Source organism: Suncus etruscus, chromosome 19 (assembly GCF_024139225.1).
Source record: "Suncus etruscus isolate mSunEtr1 chromosome 19, mSunEtr1.pri.cur, whole genome shotgun sequence".
NCBI classification, from domain to species: Eukaryota; Metazoa; Chordata; class Mammalia; order Eulipotyphla; family Soricidae; genus Suncus; species Suncus etruscus.
The window spans coordinates 5,534,236-5,556,351 of record NC_064866.1 but is presented as its reverse complement, the minus strand read 5'-3'; the positions used below and the strand labels follow the sequence as shown (position 1 = coordinate 5,556,351).

The following is a 22,116-nucleotide window of genomic DNA, read 5'->3' as shown; positions in this document are numbered from 1 at the left end:
GACATGCTAAGATTCTCAACTTAACTTTTTGTCTTTATGATTTCAGATCCTCATTCTTCAAGGGCTTAAACAAGAAGTCACTTGCTTGTGCCCTTCCCCAGATGGGCTTCATTTAGCTGTTGGATATGAGGATGGATCTATCCGAATCTTCAGTCTCCTGAGTGGGGAAGGCAATGTGACATTCAATGGACACAAAGCAGCTATCACTTCCCTGAAGTATGATCAGCTGGGAGGCAGTTTGGCATCTGGCTCCAAGGTAAGACTTAAGAAACTGATGCCCAGACTATTAAAAGAGTGAATGGCTTTTGCTCAAATAGTGTACATGGGAGAAATAGTGCAAGAAGGGTAGATCCAAATTGACATGTGTATTTTGTGATTTTTTTTCCCTAATTCTTTCATAAAAACCTCTTCAATAGAGAGACAAGCTGGGGCATTTCATGTCATATGCTGTGTATCATCCTTGTGGAAATGCTGCCCAACGACAGTACACAAAGAGAAAGCCTGAGAGAGATTAATGATGATTCTTTTAGTGATGATCATAAAATTTCTGTGGCACTTTACTACAAAGTGTAAAGGAAAGCTTAAGTAGGGAAACACACTAAGTTTTTGAATGAAAAGGCAAAGAATGGAAATGATGGTAGTATAATATGTTCTGATTTTATAAAGTTAAGATTGGGTAAAGATTCCAAAGCTTGCTTGCTTATTTATTTATTTATTTATTTATTTATTTATTTATTTATTTGCTTGATGTTTTTCTGGAATATGGGCAAGATCTAAAAACATTTAAAAAAAGTAAATAAGAAACACCTAGATTTTGAGAAAAAACTGGCAAATTCACTTATAAGGATACAAAAATCTGTTATGTCATATTTAATATATACATATATGTTAAAATATATTTTATGTATTAATCTGTCATGAAGTTTAAGGCATATCATATTGATGTGTTAACAAGGCAGCATAGAATTATACAGAAAAATGGATATCCTAGAAACAAGATCACTGACATTTCTTTTTTTTTTTTTTGGTTTTTGGGCCACACCCTGTGACGCTCAGGGGTTACTCCTGGCTATGTGCTCAGAAGTTGCTCCTGGCTTCTTGGGGGACCATATGGGACGCCGGGGGATCGAACCACGGTCCGTCCTAGGCTAGCGCAGGCAAGGCAGGCACCTTACCTCCAGCGCCACCGCCCGGCCCCGATCACTGACATTTCTAATCAGCATATTTTCAAGCACTAAATAGAAAACATGGTACTTGTGCATGGTGGAATGCTACTGGGCTTTAAAAGAAGATAAAATCATGCAATTTGTTGTACATTTATCATAGCAGAAGACTAGAAATTACTTAAGTAGTAATTAAAGAAAGGTATAAATCTCTAGGATAGATAAGAGTATGAGAAAAGAGAATATATCTGGAAAGATGTAGAAAAATGGAAATATCTTAAATGAAAAAATTATGGAGGGTCAGAGCTGTAGCACAGCGGTAGGGCTTTTGCCTTGTGTGTGGCGGACCTGTGGCTGACCCAAAAACGATCAGGTTTGATTTCCAGCATCCCATTTGGTCCCCCTATCATGCCAGGAGCGATTTCGAGTGCAGAGCCAGGATTAACCCCTGAGTGCTGCCAGGTGTGGTCCAGAAATCAAACAGAAAAACCATGGAGGTGATGGAAAATAATTTGAACAACATCTTCATTTTTTTTTTTTTTTTTGGTTTTTGGGTCATATCCGGCGGTGCTCAGGGGTTACTCCTGGCTGTCTGCTCAGAAATAGCTCCTGGCAGGCACGGGGGACCATATGGGACACCGGGATTAGAACCAACCACCTTTGGTCCTGGATAGGCTGCTTGCAAGGCACACACCGCTGTGCTATCTCTCCGGGCCCAACATCTTCATTTTTTAATTGGAAAATAACCTGGCCTTCTAGATAAAGTTGGGCAAAGACAAGGACAAAATATAATGATTGATAAAATATTTGGAAGTTGGAATTTACTGGTGTTCATTTTCTCTTTTTAATGTCTGCTTTTCTAAGTGTTTTGTAAGGATTAAATGACACGTATTTTGTTTGGGGGTTGATTTTTGTTTATGGATTTTGTAAAGGAAATACTTCATTGTATTATTTGAAGATCGGCTTTCCCTGAAAGATGTCTCTTTGCTTTTAATCTCTTTAGGATACAGATGTGATCGTGTGGGATGTGATTAATGAAAGTGGCCTCTACCGTCTAAAGGGCCACAAGGATGCTGTAACACAGGTGTTGTTTCTCAGGGAAAAGAACCTGCTTGTGACGAGGTAAAGAAGGGACAGTTTCATTTCAGTGCTGTGCTGGGTCGATATACCGAAGAGAAGTCAGCCAGGAAATTGGCTTTTCTGACTCATTTCTCTGCCATATCCTCAAGCTCATGTGCTGTATATATCCTGCTTTCTTCTCCCAACCTTCCCCTCAGAAATAATTGGAACTCTTCAGAGATTGTGAGAGCATTCTTTGAATTACCTTTTCAGATCCGACATTTCCCCCCGATAAAAGCTTTTCCATGTTCCTTAGCCCTTTGGGATGCCTTCAGTTGAATAAGCTGGAGTCTGTTCATCACATCCATAAATATTAGGGAAAATGGGCTGGAGCGGTGGTGCAGGCTGTAAGGCCATCTGCCTTGCTTTTGCTAGCCTAGGACGGACTGAGGTTTGATCCCCTGTCAACCCATATTGTCCCCCAAGCCAGGAGCAATTTCTGAGCACCTAGCCAGGGGTAACGCCTGAATGCTATCTGTTGTGGCCCCAAAAAGAAAAAAAATAATTAGGGAAAGCAATATATTGCATGGGCAGGTATAAATACAAGTATTTTTTCTTACATATGTTATCTTTATTTAAGCACCTTGATTACAAACATGATTGTAGTTGGGGTTCAGTCATAAAAAGAACACCCCCTCTCCACCAGTGCAGCATTCCCATCAATGTCCCCCATCTCCCTCTTCTACCCCCACCTGTATTTCAGGCAGGCATTCTACTTCTCTCACTCATTGACATTGTCACCATAGTTGTCATTGTAGTTATTTCTCTACCTGCACTCATCACTCTCTGTGGTAAGCATATCATGACCTGGTTCTTCCGGCCCTTATCTCTATTGTCTCTGGGCATTATTACAATAATGTCATTTATTTTTCTTAAAAAACCATAGCTGAGTGAGACTATTCTGTGTCTATCTCTCTCCCTCTGACTTATTTCACTCAGCATAATAGCCTGCTTTTTGAAAGGGATAGCATTCCTTTGTTTTGATTTGGGAGGGATGTTACAACTGGCTCTTGGGGGCTCCTTTAGGAGTGATGCATGGACAAAGAGTGATGAGTTTAGTTAGAGAAATAACTACATTTTGAACTGTCCTAATAATGAGAATGTATGAGGGAAATGGAAAGCCTGTCTAGAGTACAGGCGGGGGTCGGGTGGGGAGGAGGGAGATTTGGGACATTGGTGATGGGAATGTTGCACTGGTAATGGGTGGTGTTCTTTACATGACTGAAACCCAAACACAATCATGTATGTAATCAAGGTGTTTAAATAAAATACATAAAAATTTTTTTTCAAAAAAGAAAAAGACAGATAAAAGCAAAGGGTAGAAATTTGGGTCTTTGGAGGAGATGGAAGTGGGAGAGGTGTGGCATCTTGACTTTGGTATTTTCTCCTGTGTACCCCCCTTCATAAAAATGAACTTTGAAAGGGTGAAATTATTGAAGAAGTCCAGAAGAGGCAACTCAGAAGTATAGCTCACATAGTTTGAAATGTACGCAGGAGCACAGCAAGGGAGAGTCATCGCTGAAAGTAAAACCCACTTCTGCAGAACTGTGGGTTGGTCCTAGTAAAGAAATTTGGGTGTGCATGCTAAATGACTTGGTGGGATAATTGGGGGATGAATGCAGAGTTGGGGAGGTAAGTGCTTGTATTTAGTTTAGGAAAAAAGGAAGAGTGGTGCATGGGGGCCCGAAGAGATAGCACAGCGGTATTTGCCTTGCAAGCAGCCGATCCAGGACCTAAGGTGGTTGGTTCGAATCCCGGTGTCCCATATTATCCCCCGTGCCTGCCAGGAGCTATTTCTGAGCAGACAGCCAGGAGTAACCCCTGAGCACTGCCGGGTGTGGCCCAAAAAACAAAAAAAAAGAGTGGTGCATGGGCATTATCCTAGCTCTGTCAGGAATTGAACCCCTGAGCTCCCATTTTGCAAAGCCTGTGCTCCATGCCTTTTCACCATCTCCTCAGCCCCTTTTTTTAGCCTCCCTAAGAAGATTCAGGATATGCAGGTTTGCCAGGCAGTCATTAGAAGAACTGCTGGTGACTGATCCCAAGTGCTCTGACGGTCCACTTGGGAGTAAATCAGGTGATGTAAGTTCAAATGCCACAGAGTCAGAGATCACAGACTACCTAAATCTGTAAAGGAAAGGAAGCTATTTCGTAATGTTTTCAGGTGTGATTACCTAGGATAGACTTCATAAGTCAGGTTTTTGCCTCCTTGCTCCCCGAGTTTGTGTATGAAGGAGGAACTGCTATATTTTAATTCTTGAAGAATTCTCATTCATACCAATTAGGATGAGACTCAGCAATACTGTGTACCTCAGATATATAGATGTTTGCATCCAGGATCTATTAACCCCTAACAAGTAAACACATTTGTGAGTATGGAGAAAGCCTTCAGAGCAGGAAGGGCCATAAGACGCAGCGAATGGGAAATCTGATCAAAGAAACTTATTTTGATTTGAGTTCATTTCTATTTGAGCAAGTGTAAATTGAGAAAAATTAGGTCACTTAGGTCAGATGTGACGAGGGATAAGGAAGGGACAAAGCACAAATGAAACAGTGTTCAAATAATTCAGGCAGTGGGACCTAAATTTTTTCCTAAATTTGTACCCAGAAATGGCTAGCAGGAGTTGGGCTCAGGGAATGAAGAGAGGCGATGTTTGCAGGACATAGAGACAGTGAACTGGGGAGCTGGGAATAGTCAATGAGAAGTCTGGGATGATTGTATTGGGGTGAAGGAATATCAACCTGTGTCCTGTGATGGTGGCAGTAGAAGTAAATTGGCCAGTAGGTCAAATGTATTGTCCTTTTGTACTCTGTTTTGTTTTGTTTTGCGGGGACACGCCCGGTGACGCTCAAGGGTTACTCCTGGCTCTGTGCTCAGAAATCGATCCTGGGTTGGGGGATCAAACCCATGTCCTTCCTGGGTCAGTTGCACACAAGGCAAACATCCTACCACTGTGCTACCACTCTGGCCCCTCCTTTTGCACTCAATTCAGTGACTCATGTGCTAACAGGTGAATTCTTTTATATTCCACCTCTTAGTCACATGAAGAATCAACCATCTTTTTTCTTTTCTTTTTCTTTTTTGTTTTTGGGTCACACCCAGCGGCACTCAGGGTTTACTGCTGGCTCTGTGCTGAGAAATCATGCCTGGCAGGCACAGGGGACTGACTATATGGGATGCTAGGATTCATCCCTCTTAGGTCGGCTGCATGCAAGGCTAATGCCCTATCACTGTGCTATCTCTCTGGCCCCTCTTTTTATTTTTATTAATTCCAGTTGAAATACTGTAACTTAACAATACAGTATTGATTTGGTTTCATGTGTACAGTGTTCCAACACCGTATTCTCCATCAGACTCAGCTCCTCTTTACAATTAGTTTCTTTTTGAAAGATATCGAGGGCTAGGGCCTTGTCTATAGCTCATCCTAGTTCAATACCTGGTACCTGGTACCCCAAATAGTTCTCTGAGTCACTCCAGGAGTGATTTCTTTCTTTTTCTTTTTTGGGTCACACCCGGTAGTGCTCAGGAGTTATTCCTGGCTCTTCACTGAGAATCAGTCCTGGCAGGCCGGCATATGGGATGCTGGGATTTGAACTACTGTTCGTCCTGAGTCAGCTGCAGACAAGGCAAATGCCCTATGGCTGTGCTATTTCTATCGCCCCCCTCCAGGAGTGATTTCTAAGCGCTGTCAGGAGTAAGTCCTGAGCATGGCCACATATGGCCCAAAAACAAAATCAAAAGAATGAAAAAGAGTAGAAAAGTCACTTCAGATATTGCTGTGTATCAATGTTACCCAAAGTGGGAGTTACTATGTGCTACCTGCACCCGATGCTGACCCTGTCCAGGGAGTAAATCACTTTGGGCACAATCTAGAAAGGAAGGACTTTCTGTTTGTTTCTAAGAGGTTAGGATGAGGCGGGAGAGATAGCACAGTGGTAGGGCATTTTCCTTGCATGCAGCCCACCTAGGAGGGACCTGGTTTGATTCTAGGCTTCCCAGATGGTCCCCCGGCCTGCCAGGGGTGATTTCTGAGTGTAAAGCCAGTAGAAACCTCTGAGTGCCACTGGACGTGGCCCTAAAACCAACCAACCAACTAATCAATCAATCAAATTATTAAAAAAAAAAATAAAAGAAGGTTGGGGGTAAGAGGGAAATTGAAAACTATTTCTTCCAATAGGGGTCAGTAAACCTAATAAGTTTGGGAATCTCTGCTGTCTCTCTTCTTTGCCCACCTCTCTTCTCTTTGTTGCTGTAATGATTGGGGGTCCAGTAATTGGTTGCAGTGTTCTTAAGGGTAGAAGGGAGGGAACACACTTAACTTGCTTTGCTCACATACGTATTTGGTCATGGCTTCAGGAATCCCAGTGATAATAAATCTGGGCCAAGATGATGCTGGGCAGTGCAGGGGATCAAACTCATGACTTCATACATGCAAGACAGGTCTGCTACTACCTCTCAGCCTCATCCCCAGGACTATATTTTGTCTTTTTTGTTTTGTTTTGTTTAGGGGTTACACTGACAGTGCTCAGGGGTTACTCCTGGCTCTGTGCTCAGAAATCACTCCTGACAGGCTCAGAGGACCATCTGGGATGCTGGGATTTGAAGCACTGTCCTTCTGCATGCAAGGCAAACACCCTACCTTCATGCTATCTCTCCGGCTCCTATATTTTGTTTTGAAATGTAGCAGATGAGTTCTGGATTCTACTCATCGAATGTGTCTTTTTTTTTAAATTTGTTAAACTTTATTGATTGATTGATTGGTTTTTGGGTCACACCCGGTGGTGCTCAGGGACCACTCCTGGCTCTGCACTCAGAAATCGCCCATTGGCAGGCAGGCTGGAGGACCATATGGGATGCCGGGGATCAAACCAGGTCCCTCCCGGGTCAGCCGCATACAAGGCAAACACCCCACTGCTGTGCTATCTCTCCAGCCCCACATCATTTCATGTGTCTTAATGAATTTTTTTTTAAATATATTGTGTTCCAGCACTGTGATTTGCAAAGTTATGCCTAGTTGAATTTTAGACCTATATTGTTTCAGCACTAATCCCACCACCAGTATCAACTTTCCTCCAAAAGTGTCTCCAGATTCCATTTTATGCCATGTCCCCTCACTCTGTCACCTTGATAGGCACAGTTGTAAGATTGGTAGTTGAAGTTTGGATCTCATAATTTCAGTGTAGTTGCCTGTACCACTTCTTTACCACCAGTGTTCAAATCTTTCAACCTTGTCCTCTACTGCTTCCCATCTTTCTCTGCTCTCCTTGATTTCTTTCTTTCTCTGTTCCTATCCCTAATGAATTTTTTTTTCTCCCAATGTCTTTTAGTGGGAAAGACACCATGGTGAAGTGGTGGGACCTCGATACCCAGCACTGCTTCAAAACAATGGTCGGCCACCGAACTGAGGTGTGTGGAGGGTCAGAACCCAGGGAAAGGGTCAAAAGCAAGAAGGAAATGCAGTCTGTCCGTCCACTTGCACTGGAGTGGTTCCTTGTTTCTGCTGTTTATGTCAATCCTGTGCCATCTTGAAATGGGAAGGTTGTTGTGGTGGGAGGAATGCTAGCCCTGGAGAGTGGGTATGCTTGCTCTGGCATTGAAGAAAAAAATGGGCTTGGATAAGTTTGGCCTGTGAAAAGTCAGCTAAGGTATGAGTTTCATCATCGAGTAATATGTCTGCTTTCATGATAGGAGGCGTGTGTGCGGCACCAGCCCAGACGCATAACTAGAAATTTGTGGCTCTTGAAATAGGTTCCTGATTCGGTACAGGCCAGAAAAATATTTTTTTGTGTGCTTTATTTTTTTTGGGGGGAGGGCCACACCCGGTGATGCTCAGGGGTTACTCCTGGCTCTGTGCTTAGAAATTGCTCCTGGCTTGGGGGACCATATGGGATGCCAGGGATCGAACTGTATTCCATCCTAAGTTAGAGCGTGCAAGGCAAGCGCCCCATCATTTGCGCCATTGTTCCAGCCCAAGGCCAGAGAGTTTTTAATTTTGTTTTTGTTTTTGCTTTTGTTTTGGAGCTTTACCCAGCAATGCTCAGGGGTTGCTCCTGGTTCTGCACTCAGTGGTCTGCACTTCAGGTGGTGCTGCAGGAACTGTATGAGATGCTAGGGATCAAACCTGGATAGACTGCATGTAAGACAAGTACCTTGCTTAGTATATTTTCACACCAGCCCAGTACTAGAGACTATTTTATATCTTTGCATACTGTGTGCTCAGTTCCCACCAGGCTTTCCAAAACATACCTGGCATATAAAGGAAAGGCCAAATACAGAGTTTGACTATTGACTTCAGTTACTGGTATTTTTATTGGTTGGTTCTTGAATATTTGCTGCTAAAAATAATGTAGGAAATGTCACTGGAGCACCTCTTTGCTAGGCTCTGCAGGAAGCAAAGTAGTATCAAAATTAAAGATTTCATTTGAGGGCTTTAGTGATAGTACAGTAGGCAGGATGTTTGCCTTGCATGTACCAGATGTGGCTTTAATCCCTAGCATCCCATATGGTTCCCCCAAGCACTGCCAGGAGTAATTTCTCTGCAGAGCCAGGGTAACCCCTGAGCATCGCCAAGTATAGCCCCAAAACAAAACTAAAAATACAAAGTCTTCATTTGAGTGGTTTCTTGTTAAGATTTGTGCCAAATTGCTGTATCTAAATGATGTTTTGTGGAGCCCTCAGGGATCCCGGGGACCCCTCCTGACTATTGATGAGAGGCTTCTCAATTCAGGAGTATTAAAGTGACCAGTGTCAGGCAAAGGCCCTGGATGTGTGTGTGGCTGGTAGCAAACTCAGATGACAGGGAGGAAGGAATCAAGGGGATTCAAGTACATCAGTGATGTAAAGATAGGACAGATGGAAATATTTATCTGATCTTTTTAATATCTTTGTAGGTGTGGGGATTGGTGCTGGTGTCAGAAGGAAAGCGACTTATCACAGGAGCTTCTGACAGTGAACTACGGGCCTGGGACCTGACATTTTTGCAAGAGGTAAAGACTTTCTGGCTCTGAGGTAGACTCACGTTTTAGGAGCTGTGTAGGTTCACTGATATTGAGGTGTAATCCCTTTGTCTCAGAATTCTGCCAATTCTGCCTGGTTTATGATGATAACCTACAACATCTGAGTAAATACCTGTCTTCATTGTGGCACTGTCCTCATGTATTTGAACTGGGAAGAATTCCTTTGGGCTTACCAGGTCTGGCATTGCTAAGTCAATATTTTGCTCACTAACCTAGTGATTGCCAAACTTTGGGGTATTCATTGGTAGACTTTCAAATATCCGTAATTCTAGCCTGCAAACAAGAACTTCTATGGGTTTTGTGTGTATGTATGAAGTAGTGTGTTTTGAAAGGAATCTAACTTTTTCTCAAATTTGCAAAAGTTCCATTTGTAAGGAAAAAATGCTCGCAGGGCTTTTGTCATTATTGATGATTATTTGAAGTTCTTTCTGGAATATGCTAAGCCTTTTTACAAGAAAGTTTTGACTCAGTGAGAGAAGAGTTATATCATTTTTCTCATCTTATTGCTACACAAGAGTTCATATGCCATCAAAAAATTATTGAAGGCGATAATGAGCGAGTGATGTTAGTTTATGTTTCCTAGCCAGTTTTTAATGTTTGCTGATACACTTCTGGCCATTGAAGAGATTTGATCCGAGAGGCCCCTTGAAAGCCCTTAAAGTTCAATCATCTGAAACACGTGTTTCTGCTTTGATTTTCCCCCTTGTGATAAAACAGGTTGATGATCCCGAAGAACCAGAGCTCAAGAAAGCCAAAAGATCATTCCCTGAGACACAAGACAAACATGAAGCAGAGGATGTGACTTCTGAGGCAGAGGAAGCTCCAGAAGATGTAAGTCATTTTTTCTTCATTGAATTAATTAATTTTGGATATTGACTCCCAATATACAATACACCTGGTAGGCTATTAGAGGGAACCATGCCAGGGAATTTACCCCAGGCCCCCTCCATGCACAATATTCACCCCATCCACTTAAACTCTTGCTCCAGCCCTTAGAATTAATTTCTGTGTCATAATTTCAGTTGAGTCTAGTCATAGAAAAAAATGAGAATCACACAATTCGTTATTTTAAGATTCCCTTTGTAAAACTGCAGTTTGGGGGTATTGTTATCTTTTCAGATGCTTCCCAGAACTCACATTTAATTTCTATTCTTTTGTAGCGAATCCTTGCTTGCAGAAAAGTTGGTTCCATAATGCGGGAAGGAAGGGACAGAGTTGTGAACCTCGCGGTGGACAAAACAGGCAGGATTCTTGCTTGTCATGTGAGTACCAAAGTAGGAGAAAAGTGACAAAATGTAGGCTGTTCCTTCCAGAGGTTCTTTTTTTGTCATATTCAATATAGGGATAGGTTTTTCTTGGGTCCTGTTGGTTCATTTTATATAGTTCTGTTAACAGCTCCAGTAACAATAGCCCTATTTTTGTTAGCATCCACCTGTCAAATACTTGTTTTTCTAAGCAATTTAAAAGCACGAACATTTTATTTAGTCTTAAAACATCACTGTGGATGTGAAATACTGTGTCTACGATGGTGAGAATGCAAATCTGAGAATGAGTGACCAAAATAATACAACTAATAAGGGGATAAAAGGAAATGTTAACTTGTCCTGAGAATAAGCAAATTGATCATCTTAGACTCACATATACCTTTGTGTTTTAGGGAACTGATTCTGTGCTAGAAATATTTTCTATCCTTTCCAAAGAAGAAATTCAGAAGAAAAGGGATAAGAAGATGAAGAAAGCGAAAAAGAAAGCCAAGTGTGTAATTGTGTAATAATTAATTTAAGTACCTGGGGTGGGCAACTTTATTATTCATCGAAAACTGGCTTTTTTTTAAAGGAGATAAGTGCTCTATCAGCACTTCATGGAAAGTAGATTTTATGGGGCCTGGAAGGTGGTGCTAGAGGTAAGGTGTCTGCCTTGCAAGCGCTAGTGTAGGACGGACCACGGTTCGATCCCCGGCGTCCCATATGGTCCCCCCAAGCCAGGGGCGATTTCTGAGTGCATAGCCAGGAGTAACCCTTGAGCGTCAAACGGGTGTGGCCCAAACACCAAAAAGAAAGAAAGAAAGAAAGAAAGAAAGAAGGAAGGAAGGAAGGAAGGAAGGAAGGAAGGAAGGAAGGAAGGAAGGAAGGAAGGAAGGAAGGAAGGAAGGAAGGAAGGAAGGAAGGAAGGAAAGAAAGAAGGAAAGAAAGAAGGAAAGAAAGAAGGAAAGAAAGAAAGAAAGAAAGAAAGAAAGAAAGAAAGAAAGAAAGAAAGAAAGAAAGAAAGAAAGAAAGAAAGAAAGAAAGAAAGAAAGAAGATTTTGTAGAGTAGCAGTAGGCAAAGTTTTAATTTCATTCTTTAATGACATCAGCTGTATAGGAAGGAGGAGGCTGGAATGCATAATGTGAGAAAGAAACTACCTAGATTTTACAATTGAGGTTGATCTTGAAGAAAGTCATTATAACTGGCAAATCTTTTGAGATCTATGATTTACTAGATATGACTGAGTAAGTGCTGGGTGAAAGATTTCCTAAACTAGTTTACCAGAAATATTTCAGTGGAATGTTGTGAGTTACCATAACTCATACCAGAAATGTGATAGACTGATACCTTCAGGATTCAAAATTCACCTATTGAAGGCAACTGTTATGTGGAACAGTACTTCATATTTATGAATCTGTTGTTCTCCAAGCATTTCTACCTGGACAATCTATTTTAATTCTCATAGTTATAACTCTTCCAAGGTCACACAGTTACTATTCTTGGAGCCAGAACTTGAAAATTCAAGTGAATGCAAGGCATTTTTTTTAAGAAAAACATTTGTATATATGTTTATATTTGGATAAACATATATCATATATATGATACTTTCTTCCCCCTCTATCCCCAGATTAAATTCTTGTGAAGGGGAAGAGGAAGATCTTGAAGTCAGTGTTGAAATGACTCTGCAAGATGAAATCCAACGGTTGACCAATATCAGAACTTCTGCCAAAATCAAGTGAGTAAAAAATTTAATATCTCAGATATCTGGGCCCGGAGAGATAGCACAGCAGCCGATCTAGGACCAAAGGTGTTTGGTTCAAATCCCGGTGTCCCATATGGTCCCCCGTGTCTGCCAGGAGCTATTTCTGACCAGACAGCCAGGAGTAACCCCTGAACACTGCTGGGTGTGACCCAAAAACAAAAAAAAAATATCTCAGATATCTGAGAGAAAGCTAAGCAACATTATAGAACTGAGGAGCTACAAAATTGGATTGGCCTCTTCATGCTATTTGTGGTCAGTCTTTATGGATTTGGGGCTGAGTTGGTTTTGGGGGGCCATACCTGATGGTGCTTAGGAGACCCTATGGAGCTGGGTACCAAACTGGAGAGTCAGCCACATTCACAGCAAGCACTTACCCACTGGCTATCTCATCAGCCCTCTCTCTGCCCAGAATATGTATTTGGAGTATGAAGTGATGAATCACTTATATATCACTAAAGTTCTTGCCGCTCTTACGGTTAACCCATATACTTAGCTCTTTTTATTATCTACTGTTCATTTCTGCTACTTTTTCTTACATATGCTTCAGGGTCAGAAAGGATTTGCTTTGCCTCTAAAGCATGGATACCCAAATATAGTACAGTGTGTAGTTATTGTGCCTTGATCCCTGGTATCCCCTATGGTCCCCCAAGCATAGCCAGGAGAGATTCCAGAACTGGGAGTAATCTCTGAGCACTGTTGAGTGTGGCAAAAAAAAAAAAAAAAAAAAAAATTTATGCTTGACACAGCTCTCTTATTTGTATGTAAAATTCTGGGTTGTTTATTTTGGGATTTTTGGTGTTTTTTTTTTTAAATGTATTTATTTATTTTTTGTCCTGTCCATACCTTGCTGTGCTCAGTACTTACTCCTGGTTCTGCACTCAGTAATCTCTCTCGGTAGCTACTGAGCTACACTCAGTGAATCATCTGGGATGCTGGCATCAAACTTGGGTTGGCTACATGCAAGGCATCTACCTTACCTGTTATACTATTATTGCTCCAGCCCCTTATTTGAAATTTGTTTATAGTTGTTAAGACTTTGTATAGATTGAGAACATTGCCAAGTCTTTATCCTAACCGAAAGCTAATTTATGAGCTAAATTGATATCTAGATCATCTGTGATTATTTTCTCCCGCAGGTCCTTCGACTTGTTTCAGTCCCCTCAAGGAGAGTTAAAGGCTGTCTTCCTGCTGCAAAACAACTTGGTAGAATTATATTCACTGAACCCCTCCGTGGCAGCTCCTCAGCCAGTCAGGACTAGTAGAATCACCATCGGGGGCCATCGCAGTGATGTCCGAACCCTGTCATTCAGCTCAGACAATATTGCTGTCCTTTCTGCCTCGGCTGATTCTGCTAAGATCTGGAACAGGTTTGTGGAAAGACGTTTTCTGTAGCTACCACCAATGGTACTTTCTTCTCTTTGAGTTATTTTTCAGTATTTTTGATAATTAATTAAAAACTCCCTAAGGTCCAGGCTGGAGTGGTGGCACCCCTTCGAGTTATTTTTCAGTATTTTTGATAATTAATTAAAAACTCCCTAAGGTTCGGGCTGGAGTGGTGGCATGGAGCGGTAAGGCATCTGCCTTGCCTGCGCTAGCCTAGGATGGACCCTGGTTTGATCCCCCGGTGTCCCATAGATTCCCAAGTCAGGAGCGATTTCTAAGCACATAGCCAGGAGTACCCCTGAGCGTCACCAGGTGTGGTTAATAAAACGAAAAAAAAAAAAAAAAAAACTCCCTAAGGTCCTTAATACAATTTCCTCAGTTGGTATTAAGTGACATCTGGGGCTTCATCCAGAGATGCTGGTGCCAGATATGAGCAGCATCATATCACCAAGCCATAGCATTAAATAGTCTGTGCCAAGAATTAAGAGTGATTCTGATTCCCCTGAACACTTCCTGGAGATTCCTTCTCCACCTGCCTCCTACGACCCCCACAAGAAGAGATGATAAAAGCCAAGGTTCTGTCAGATCTTATTTCTCACTACTCTACTTTGTCTTCACCGTTTTATTCTCTAAGAGTGTGAGAATTTACAAGGTTTGAGGCCTTTTCTGTTGAGTTCAGTAGTGTGTGTGCTGTGTACCTAGAATAGTATTTGGCATGATTTATAGAATATTCATAGTATTGGGCCAGTGAAATAAAATGTTAGGGATGGATATATACACACACACACACACACACACACACACACACACACATATATTCAACTTGCAATCCTATGAACTCACTTCCTAGTAGCAGATGATCAAGTTCTACTGAGCTCAGCAAATGGTTTCCTGTTAAAGTCTATATTTTTGAATTAGAATGTACCTACCATATTTTCTGGCGTATAAGATGACCCCCTAATTTTGCAGTTAAAACATAGGTCTAGGCCTATATTCGCTGTATCGGATAGAACGTTCCTGTGCTGCAACTGTATGTACCACAGTGAGCCAATCACAACAAGCAAAGGTTCAAAGGTTATACTGTAATAGACGTCCTCTTTGACTGGCCAATCTGAGCAGGCTTTTTACAGTGTAGATTTGGTCCAAGCAGCCTTGCAGTAATTGGTCCCTTATCATAGGCACCTTTTCTGGCAATTCCCTGGTGGCGTCAGTTAATCTCCCCAACTACATGAACCAAACAACACCCCATCCTCGGACCCTAGCACTGAACCACCAACACAGTTAGCTGGGTTTTGCCAGAAGTGGCGCCCGGATCTCCTGAGTACTGTTTGGGAGCCCCCAAGAAAGCGATTTGGAAACTGCGGCCTGATATTTTTGTTTGTTTGTTTTGTTTAGCAGCATATTGAAACATTTTTTGGGATATACTTGGGGTATAAGACTACCCTCGATTTTCGGTTGGCTTTCTTTTGTTTCAAAAGTCGTCTTATATGCCGGAAAATACGGTATGCCTAAAGAAAAGGCTAAGTTAAGTGCATTTGATATGTTCTCCCATGATTATAAATGGGCCTGATCCAAGAATTATTCTGACATTATCTTCTTTTATGTTCCCAACTGTCACTACATATGTATTGAAGCATCCACCCTGGCTTTTCAGATGGGTCTAAGTTCTTTTCACCTCCATTTTTGATTTCTCCTTTCTTCAGATCAACGCTGCAGTGTATTCGTACAATGACCTGCGAATATGCACTCTGCTCATTTTTCGTACCTGGTGACAAGCAGGTGATCATAGGAACAAAGGTAAACTGAGGCTTTCTTGGATATGGGGTACTTTTATATTTAGTATTGTTGAAAACTAAGAAGTCTGGAGTTCCTTTTTTATTTTTATATTTGGGCCACAACTGGCAGTTCTCAGTCAGGACTTAGTCCTAGCTCTGCACTCAAGGATCATTTCAGGTGGGAACCAGAGAAGCATAGGGGAGCTGGCGATGGACCCTGGATTTCCTGCATATATAGCAAGCTCACTACCTGCTGTACTAACCCTTTAGTCCAGAAATTTCAACTATTTTGTTTGGGTTTGGTTTTTTTGGTTTTGGGGCCACACCTAGCAATGCTGAGATGGTAATCTTGGCTCTACACTCAGAAATTACTTCTGGTGGGATTCAGGATTATATGGGATGCTAAGGATTAAATCCAGTTTGGCCAAGTGCAAAACAAAAAAAAAGAACGTACCTGCTGTACTATTACACTGGTCCCAGGAATTTTGAGTAATTATATGGGAGGATTTTAGTTTATAGCCCCCTCCCTTTTTTTTTTTTTTTTTTTTGAGTCCCCCACAGTACTCAGATATTACTTATGACTTGACGCTCAGGGGACTTTCGGCTGGAAACAAGAACTCCTTCATGCAAAGCACGTGCTACAGCTCTTCCATCTATCTCCCTAGCACCCCTTTCCTTATGTGTTAAAGTATTGTTATTGTCTTTTAAAATTAACAAATCAAGGACCAGAGAAATAGCACAGTGGTAGAGCATTTGCCTTGCACACTTCTGACCCAGGACAGACCCGGGTTCGATCCCCGCCATCCCATTACGGTCCCCTGAGCCTGCCAGGATTGATTTCTGAGCGCAAAAGCCAGGAGTAACCCCTGAGTGCTACCAGGTGTGGCCCCCTAAAACAGACACAAAAAAGAAATTAACAAATCAAATGTCAACATTATATAGAGGAAAATTAAATTCATGACTCCAATATTATTGACATCTTGGTGATCTTTTAATTATTGACACAAATTATTACAAATTTGTTCATAATAGAATTATTTTGGGCAGTCTTTTTTATTTATTTGTTTTCCATCATATCCAGCTGTACTCATGGCTTACTTTTGACTTTGCACTCAGGAATTGCTCCCTGGCAGGCTCAGGGTACCATATGGGATGCTAGGGATAAAACCCAGCTCAACAGCATTGTATGGCCAGTGCCCTATCTGCTGTACTATCTCTTTGGCCCTCAGGCAGTCTTGGATTGCATCTTTATTAATGCACATCAAAGATGTAGTGGATATTTTGGGGTGGTGCTCAGGGGTTACTTCTTACTCTGGCTCAAAAATGACTCCAGGCAGGCTTGGGGGACCATGTGGGATGCTGGGTATTCAACCTGGGTTGCCCACATGCAGGGCAGTTAGATGCCCTACCCACTGTGCTAACCTGGTAGCCACTTAATTCATCTTTCTAGACTAGTGATTCTCAAATAGTGGGGTGCACCCCCCCCCAGGGGAGCGCGAGGCTCCATAAAGTGGAGCGCGTTTGACCTCGGCAAACACTGTCATAACAAGCTAAGCCCTGTGTTTATGTCTCTGAATGCCTCTGGAACTGAGAGTCGCTGTGTCCTGCTTCAAACCCCACTTCGAAAAGCTTTGCATTGCATAACTTGCTCATTGTAGCCATTCATCCAGACATCACCTCTGATGAAAAAAATCAGCTCAAATTATTTTACATATTTTTGTTTTGCAGGTTAAAGTTTTTTTTGTTTTTTTTTTTAATAAAGATACTACTTACAGTCGCTTAGGGGTGAGCGCGAAAATGTTTTCTTCTTCCTAGGGGGGCATGACAGAAAATAATTCAGAAGCACTATTCTAAGCACACACGTAGTTGTGTTTTGAGAAAAGGCATCAAGTTCCAAATCTCATGCTTGGCAGATGAAAGCCTTTCATAAAGACAAACTGACTAAGTCTGCATTCCCATTGCTAATTCAGTGGCCGAGAGCCAATGGTGGAAATAAGCAGACATGGTTTGATATGGGTTACTCACCTAAAAAAAAATGGTGATTTTTATTAACACCTGTCCCTAACTAAGTCTCTTCCTTCCAGGCAAGGGGGTGATGAAACTTTCCAACAGTGGCTTTTACTTCAGTGCCGAAAAGACCAAAGTTAGTTCCAGTCCTTCTAGTTACAGTAATCATACCATTGTGCAAGTTAATTCATACTTTAAGCCTGGGTTTTCTTCTGTAAAATGCCAGTAACCTACCTTTCTTTACCAAATACTTAGCAGAGATTGGCAAATAGAAGACAACGGCTTAGAAATGCAAGCAGAAGTAGTCTAGGCGGACAATAAAAATGGAGCAAGATAAGTGAGATATTTGGAATAAGTGCTTGTCGTTAAAGTACCACAGCCATGTGTACATGATGGCGGGATGATTTTATGTTTTTGCCTACATATATTGTATTACAATGTACAATTTTAAGTCCAGCAAAATATATAAAATGTACTGGAGAATGTTTGGGATAAGTCTCAAGGAAAAATTTGTTATACATATACATATATATATGTGGATATATATTTCTGAATGTATTTATTTATTGGTTTTGGGACCACACCCAGCAGCGCTCAGGGGTATCTTCTGGCTCTGCACTCAGAAATCACCCCTGGCAGGCTGGGGACCATATGGAATGCTGGGAATCCAACCAGGTCCCTGCTGGGTCAGCTTCATGCAAAGTCAACGCCCTATCGCTGTGTTAGCTCCATTCCCATTCCCTATATTTTTTGGGGGGGCCTCACAGGGCTGTGCTCAGGGCTTCCTCCTGGCACTGCTCAGAGGATCATATTTGGTTGGGGGGTAATTCAATAATAATGAAAGATTTTGTTTATTTTTTTCTTCATTTTAAATAGCTATTATGTGCTATTGGAAGTGTTTTGTAAATTACTATTGTGACTACCAGTATGACCAATGTACTGATCCTCATCTAAGTCTATTCTGCAGTTACTGTCTCATAATTATTACAACACTTTTGAGTGTCTGGGAGTCTTATGGATGCAGAAACAGATTCATGCAACTGAACTCCATAAAGGCCATGGTGTGGGAAAATGCAGTCCTTGGGTTAAGTTGTCTAGCTTTGCTCAGAAGCTTGTCCTAGCTTGGATGTTTAGAGGTGTTTGCTGTGGTGTGTCGTGACGATAGATACAGAACTAAACAAAAAAGTATTACTGATTCTAAGTTACTGAGTTTTCTTTTATTATTATTGTTGTTGTTGTTAATGTTATTATTTTTGTTTGTTTTGGGGCCACACCTGGTGACGCTCAGGGGTTACTCCTGGTTATGTGCTCAGAAATCGCTCCTGGCTTGGGGGACCTTATGGGGTGCCGGAGGATCAAACCGTGATCTGTCCTAGGTTAGCACATGCAGGCAAACGTCCTACCGCTTGCACCACTGCTCCAGCCCCATTTACTGAGAGTCTTTTGATATTCATTGCTGTCCCTCACATTTCTGTTAAAAGTTTTATTTCTTCTGGGCCAGAGTGATAGACAGCAGTTGAAGCACTTGGCCTTGCTATGCCAACCCATGCTTGATCCCTGCAATACATCATTGTAATGGCCCCAAATGCCTTATTTCCACCCAGGGGAAGAGGGTCTGGAGCATAGGTTGCCCAGGAAAAAAAAATCCAAACAAAGCTGGGAATGAAACAAATACACATTTCTCACCCTGAGAGAAATCTCTCTTCTCACCCTGAGAGAAAAAGCTGCCTATCAGAACTGCAGTTTTTATTGAGTCCAGAGACCACCCCTTGGTAGGGGAATAAGGACAGAGGCCTATCCTGAACCAGTCTGAGACATGTAAAATATTTGCCAATTAGGAAAAAAATTCTGTTTTGGGTAAAACCAAGTTGTAAACAAACATACTAAGAAATCACAAGTGATCTTTATTTTGGGTGAAACCAAGTAGTAAGTTGTAAAGCAACACAATAATCTTCTGAGCTCCTCTAGGAGTGGTCCCCGAGCACAGAGCAAGGATATATATACCCTGAATACCACCAATTTTGGGTCCTTGTGTCCCCAATTCGCCTCTCCAAAAAAAAAAAAAAAATACTGTTTCTCATTGTCAGTGCAATGTTGAGGAAGGAGACCAAATAATGAAAGATCACAAGACAAAATAGTGATTTAAAAGACTGTTGGAACTTTACCCATGTTTAGAATCACCATGTACTACCATGTGTGTTCTGAATTGCTTATGGCCATGATAGTTTGCCTTTCAAGGCTGGGGAACCAGTGAAGGTGACAAGAGCCTTGTTTTATGGAGTTGTTTTCTTCCACAGTTGCAGAGCACACACTGGGTTATGTCAGTACATCAATATGAGACTGCAGCATTTCAGTTGCGATATAAAGCATATAGCATGGACTCTAGGTCACAGCGATTGGCTCCATTGCTGTGGCTTGCTCGTGAATATTTTTCTAAGCTGTGTCTGCAGGAACCTTTAAGGATCTAGGTGTGTTGACGAGAGCTATTTTGTGTCTTTCTTAGACAGGAAAACTGCAAATCTATGACTTGGCCTCGGGAAATCTTTTGGAGGCCATAGAAGCACATGATGGCGCCTTATGGTCCATGTCTCTCTCTCCTGATCAGGTAACTAAACCAAGATGTTGAGATTTGAACTTCATTTCTTGAGCTGCACTTTACCTTTTTTTTTTTTTTTTTTAATGGAAGTCTTTTACCATCTCTCATTTCTCATTTGAAGTTTTACTACTGCCTAGTGATGAATTATCTTAGGGTGTCTTTAAAGAAAGTCTATGAATATTTAGATTTCAGTGTTCCTTTATATACCAGTGATTCAAAAAACAATCATGAAATGCATTAAGATTCAGCTGCCCTTGCTCGTAATCTGTATGATGGCAGATGGCTTCATCTTGAGTTGTTCGTTGTTTTTTCTTTTTTGTTCACAGGCTAAACCTGGCAGTGCTTAAAGGCTGCTCTTTGCTTAAAGTGCAATGAATGGGCTCAGAGAGATAGCACAGCAGTAGGGCATTTGCACATTGGACAGTGGTTCGAATACCAGCATCCCATATGGTCCCCTGTGCTTGCCTGGAGCAATTTCTGAGCGCAGAGCTAGGAATAACCCCTTAGTACTGCCCTGGGTATGACCCAAAAACCAAAGAAAACAAAAAGGTCAAGGATCACATCTGGGAATGCTCAGGTCACTATATCCTTGAGGCCAAACTTGCAAAAGGCATGGAACATGCAAAGCAATGCATGCCTTCAATCCTTTAAGTTGCCACTCCAGTCTGTATCATGATCTGTGATTCCTATTAAGAAGAATTCCTGGGTAACATTTGCAGAAAATAGAACGACTTTTCTGCTGGTCATGTAGGTTTTAGTTTAGTTTAGTTTTAATTTTTGCTTGTGTTTTTGTCAGTCCTGCCCAAGTTAATGAATCGTACTTCTCTTTAAAGGCCTCATCTTGGAAAACTACGCTTGGGACTGACTCATATCTAGTGGGTGCTTGTTTTTGCATGAAGCCAACCTGGGTTTCATCACCAGCACCACATATAGTCCCTTGAGCACTGCCAGGAATGATCCCTGAGCATAGAGCCAGGGAGTAAGCCCTGAGAACTTTCAAGTGTAGCCCCAAACTAAAAACCGTCCTTCTTGAAATTGTACTGTTGCTCAGAATATTTTGAAATATTTCTGACAGTTCAGAGATTGTGTACCCCAAGTATTATATCTCTGAATATTCTCAAAATCACAAACTCGAGTTAATACTAAAAGCTAATACTACTAAAAGTTTATACTACTTTTTTGGGGGGGATGAGGAAATTTTTTGGCCACACCCGATGATGCTTAGGGGTTACACCTGGCTCTGCCCAGAAATCGCTCCTGGCTTGGGGAACCAAACTGGTCCATCCTGGGTCAGCCATTTGCAAGGCCAATGTCCTACCGCTATGGTATCACTCCGGCCCCAAAAGAGTTTATACTATTTTTGAACAAAAGGAATCTGGAATTAGAGTATGCATTGCTGTTTAGGATCAAAACAAAATACTATAAATTTAAAATATCAATCCTGTTCCCACTTGACTACCACATTTTCTCCTATTGATAGATTTTAGTGGCTATGCTTGTGGGAGAGAGTAAAATAGCCATGATCTGAAGTGGGAGGATTTCTCTGTATCCTCCTCCTATATGAAATGGCTGAACAGAAAAAATAAAATAAAATAAAATAAAATATCAATCATATCTTATATATTTGTGGGGGGCGGGGGGAGTCACTCCTGACAGCCTCAGGGGATCCTAAGGTATGCTGGGGTTTGAACCAGGGTCTGTCTTGTATTGGCTGCATGCAAGGCAAACACCCTACTGCTGCGCTATTGCTCTGGCCCCTTAGTCATATGTTTGTAGCTGAAGTATTTTCACATCCATTTTTGCCATCTTTTTTTGCTTATAAGTTAGTTTATTGTACATTTTAAATAGGGGGCTTCTAGGTCTCTCCCCAATATCCTGGTCACTTGATTTACTGGAATGTCAGTTGTCCCTCAATTCCCATCCTAAAGTTCTGTGCCTGGGCTGTATGCCAGTCTTCTGTGTACAGTGGCCTTATTTTGCTGATTTCTCCTGTGTACACGTTCCTGGTCTAGAATCTGGCAACCTATTTTCCCTTGCTAGGGCTTTTTG

At 41.7% G+C, this 22,116-nt stretch overlaps 1 protein-coding gene and 1 non-coding gene across 2 annotated transcripts in view; both read left to right on the top strand.

The window, feature by feature from the left end:
- WDR3 (WD repeat domain 3) overlaps nt 1-22,116 on the top strand; it is a 42,454-nt gene that overhangs the window by 3,862 nt on the left and 16,476 nt on the right. The window contains exons 3-13 of the mRNA XM_049765904.1: nt 47-256; nt 2,167-2,285; nt 7,611-7,689; nt 9,174-9,269; nt 10,017-10,130; nt 10,460-10,561; nt 10,957-11,054; nt 12,172-12,279; nt 13,443-13,673; nt 15,393-15,486; nt 19,975-20,076. Of these exons, the coding sequence (XP_049621861.1) occupies nt 47-256; nt 2,167-2,285; nt 7,611-7,689; nt 9,174-9,269; nt 10,017-10,130; nt 10,460-10,561; nt 10,957-11,054; nt 12,172-12,279; nt 13,443-13,673; nt 15,393-15,486; nt 19,975-20,076 (1,353 nt within the window). The remainder of the gene's footprint in view (nt 1-46; nt 257-2,166; nt 2,286-7,610; nt 7,690-9,173; nt 9,270-10,016; nt 10,131-10,459; nt 10,562-10,956; nt 11,055-12,171; nt 12,280-13,442; nt 13,674-15,392; nt 15,487-19,974; nt 20,077-22,116) is intronic.
- LOC125997763 (small nucleolar RNA SNORA29) lies at nt 21,511-21,650 on the top strand. The gene has a single exon (XR_007491783.1). It is a non-coding gene; the product is annotated as a small nucleolar RNA SNORA29 (small nucleolar RNA).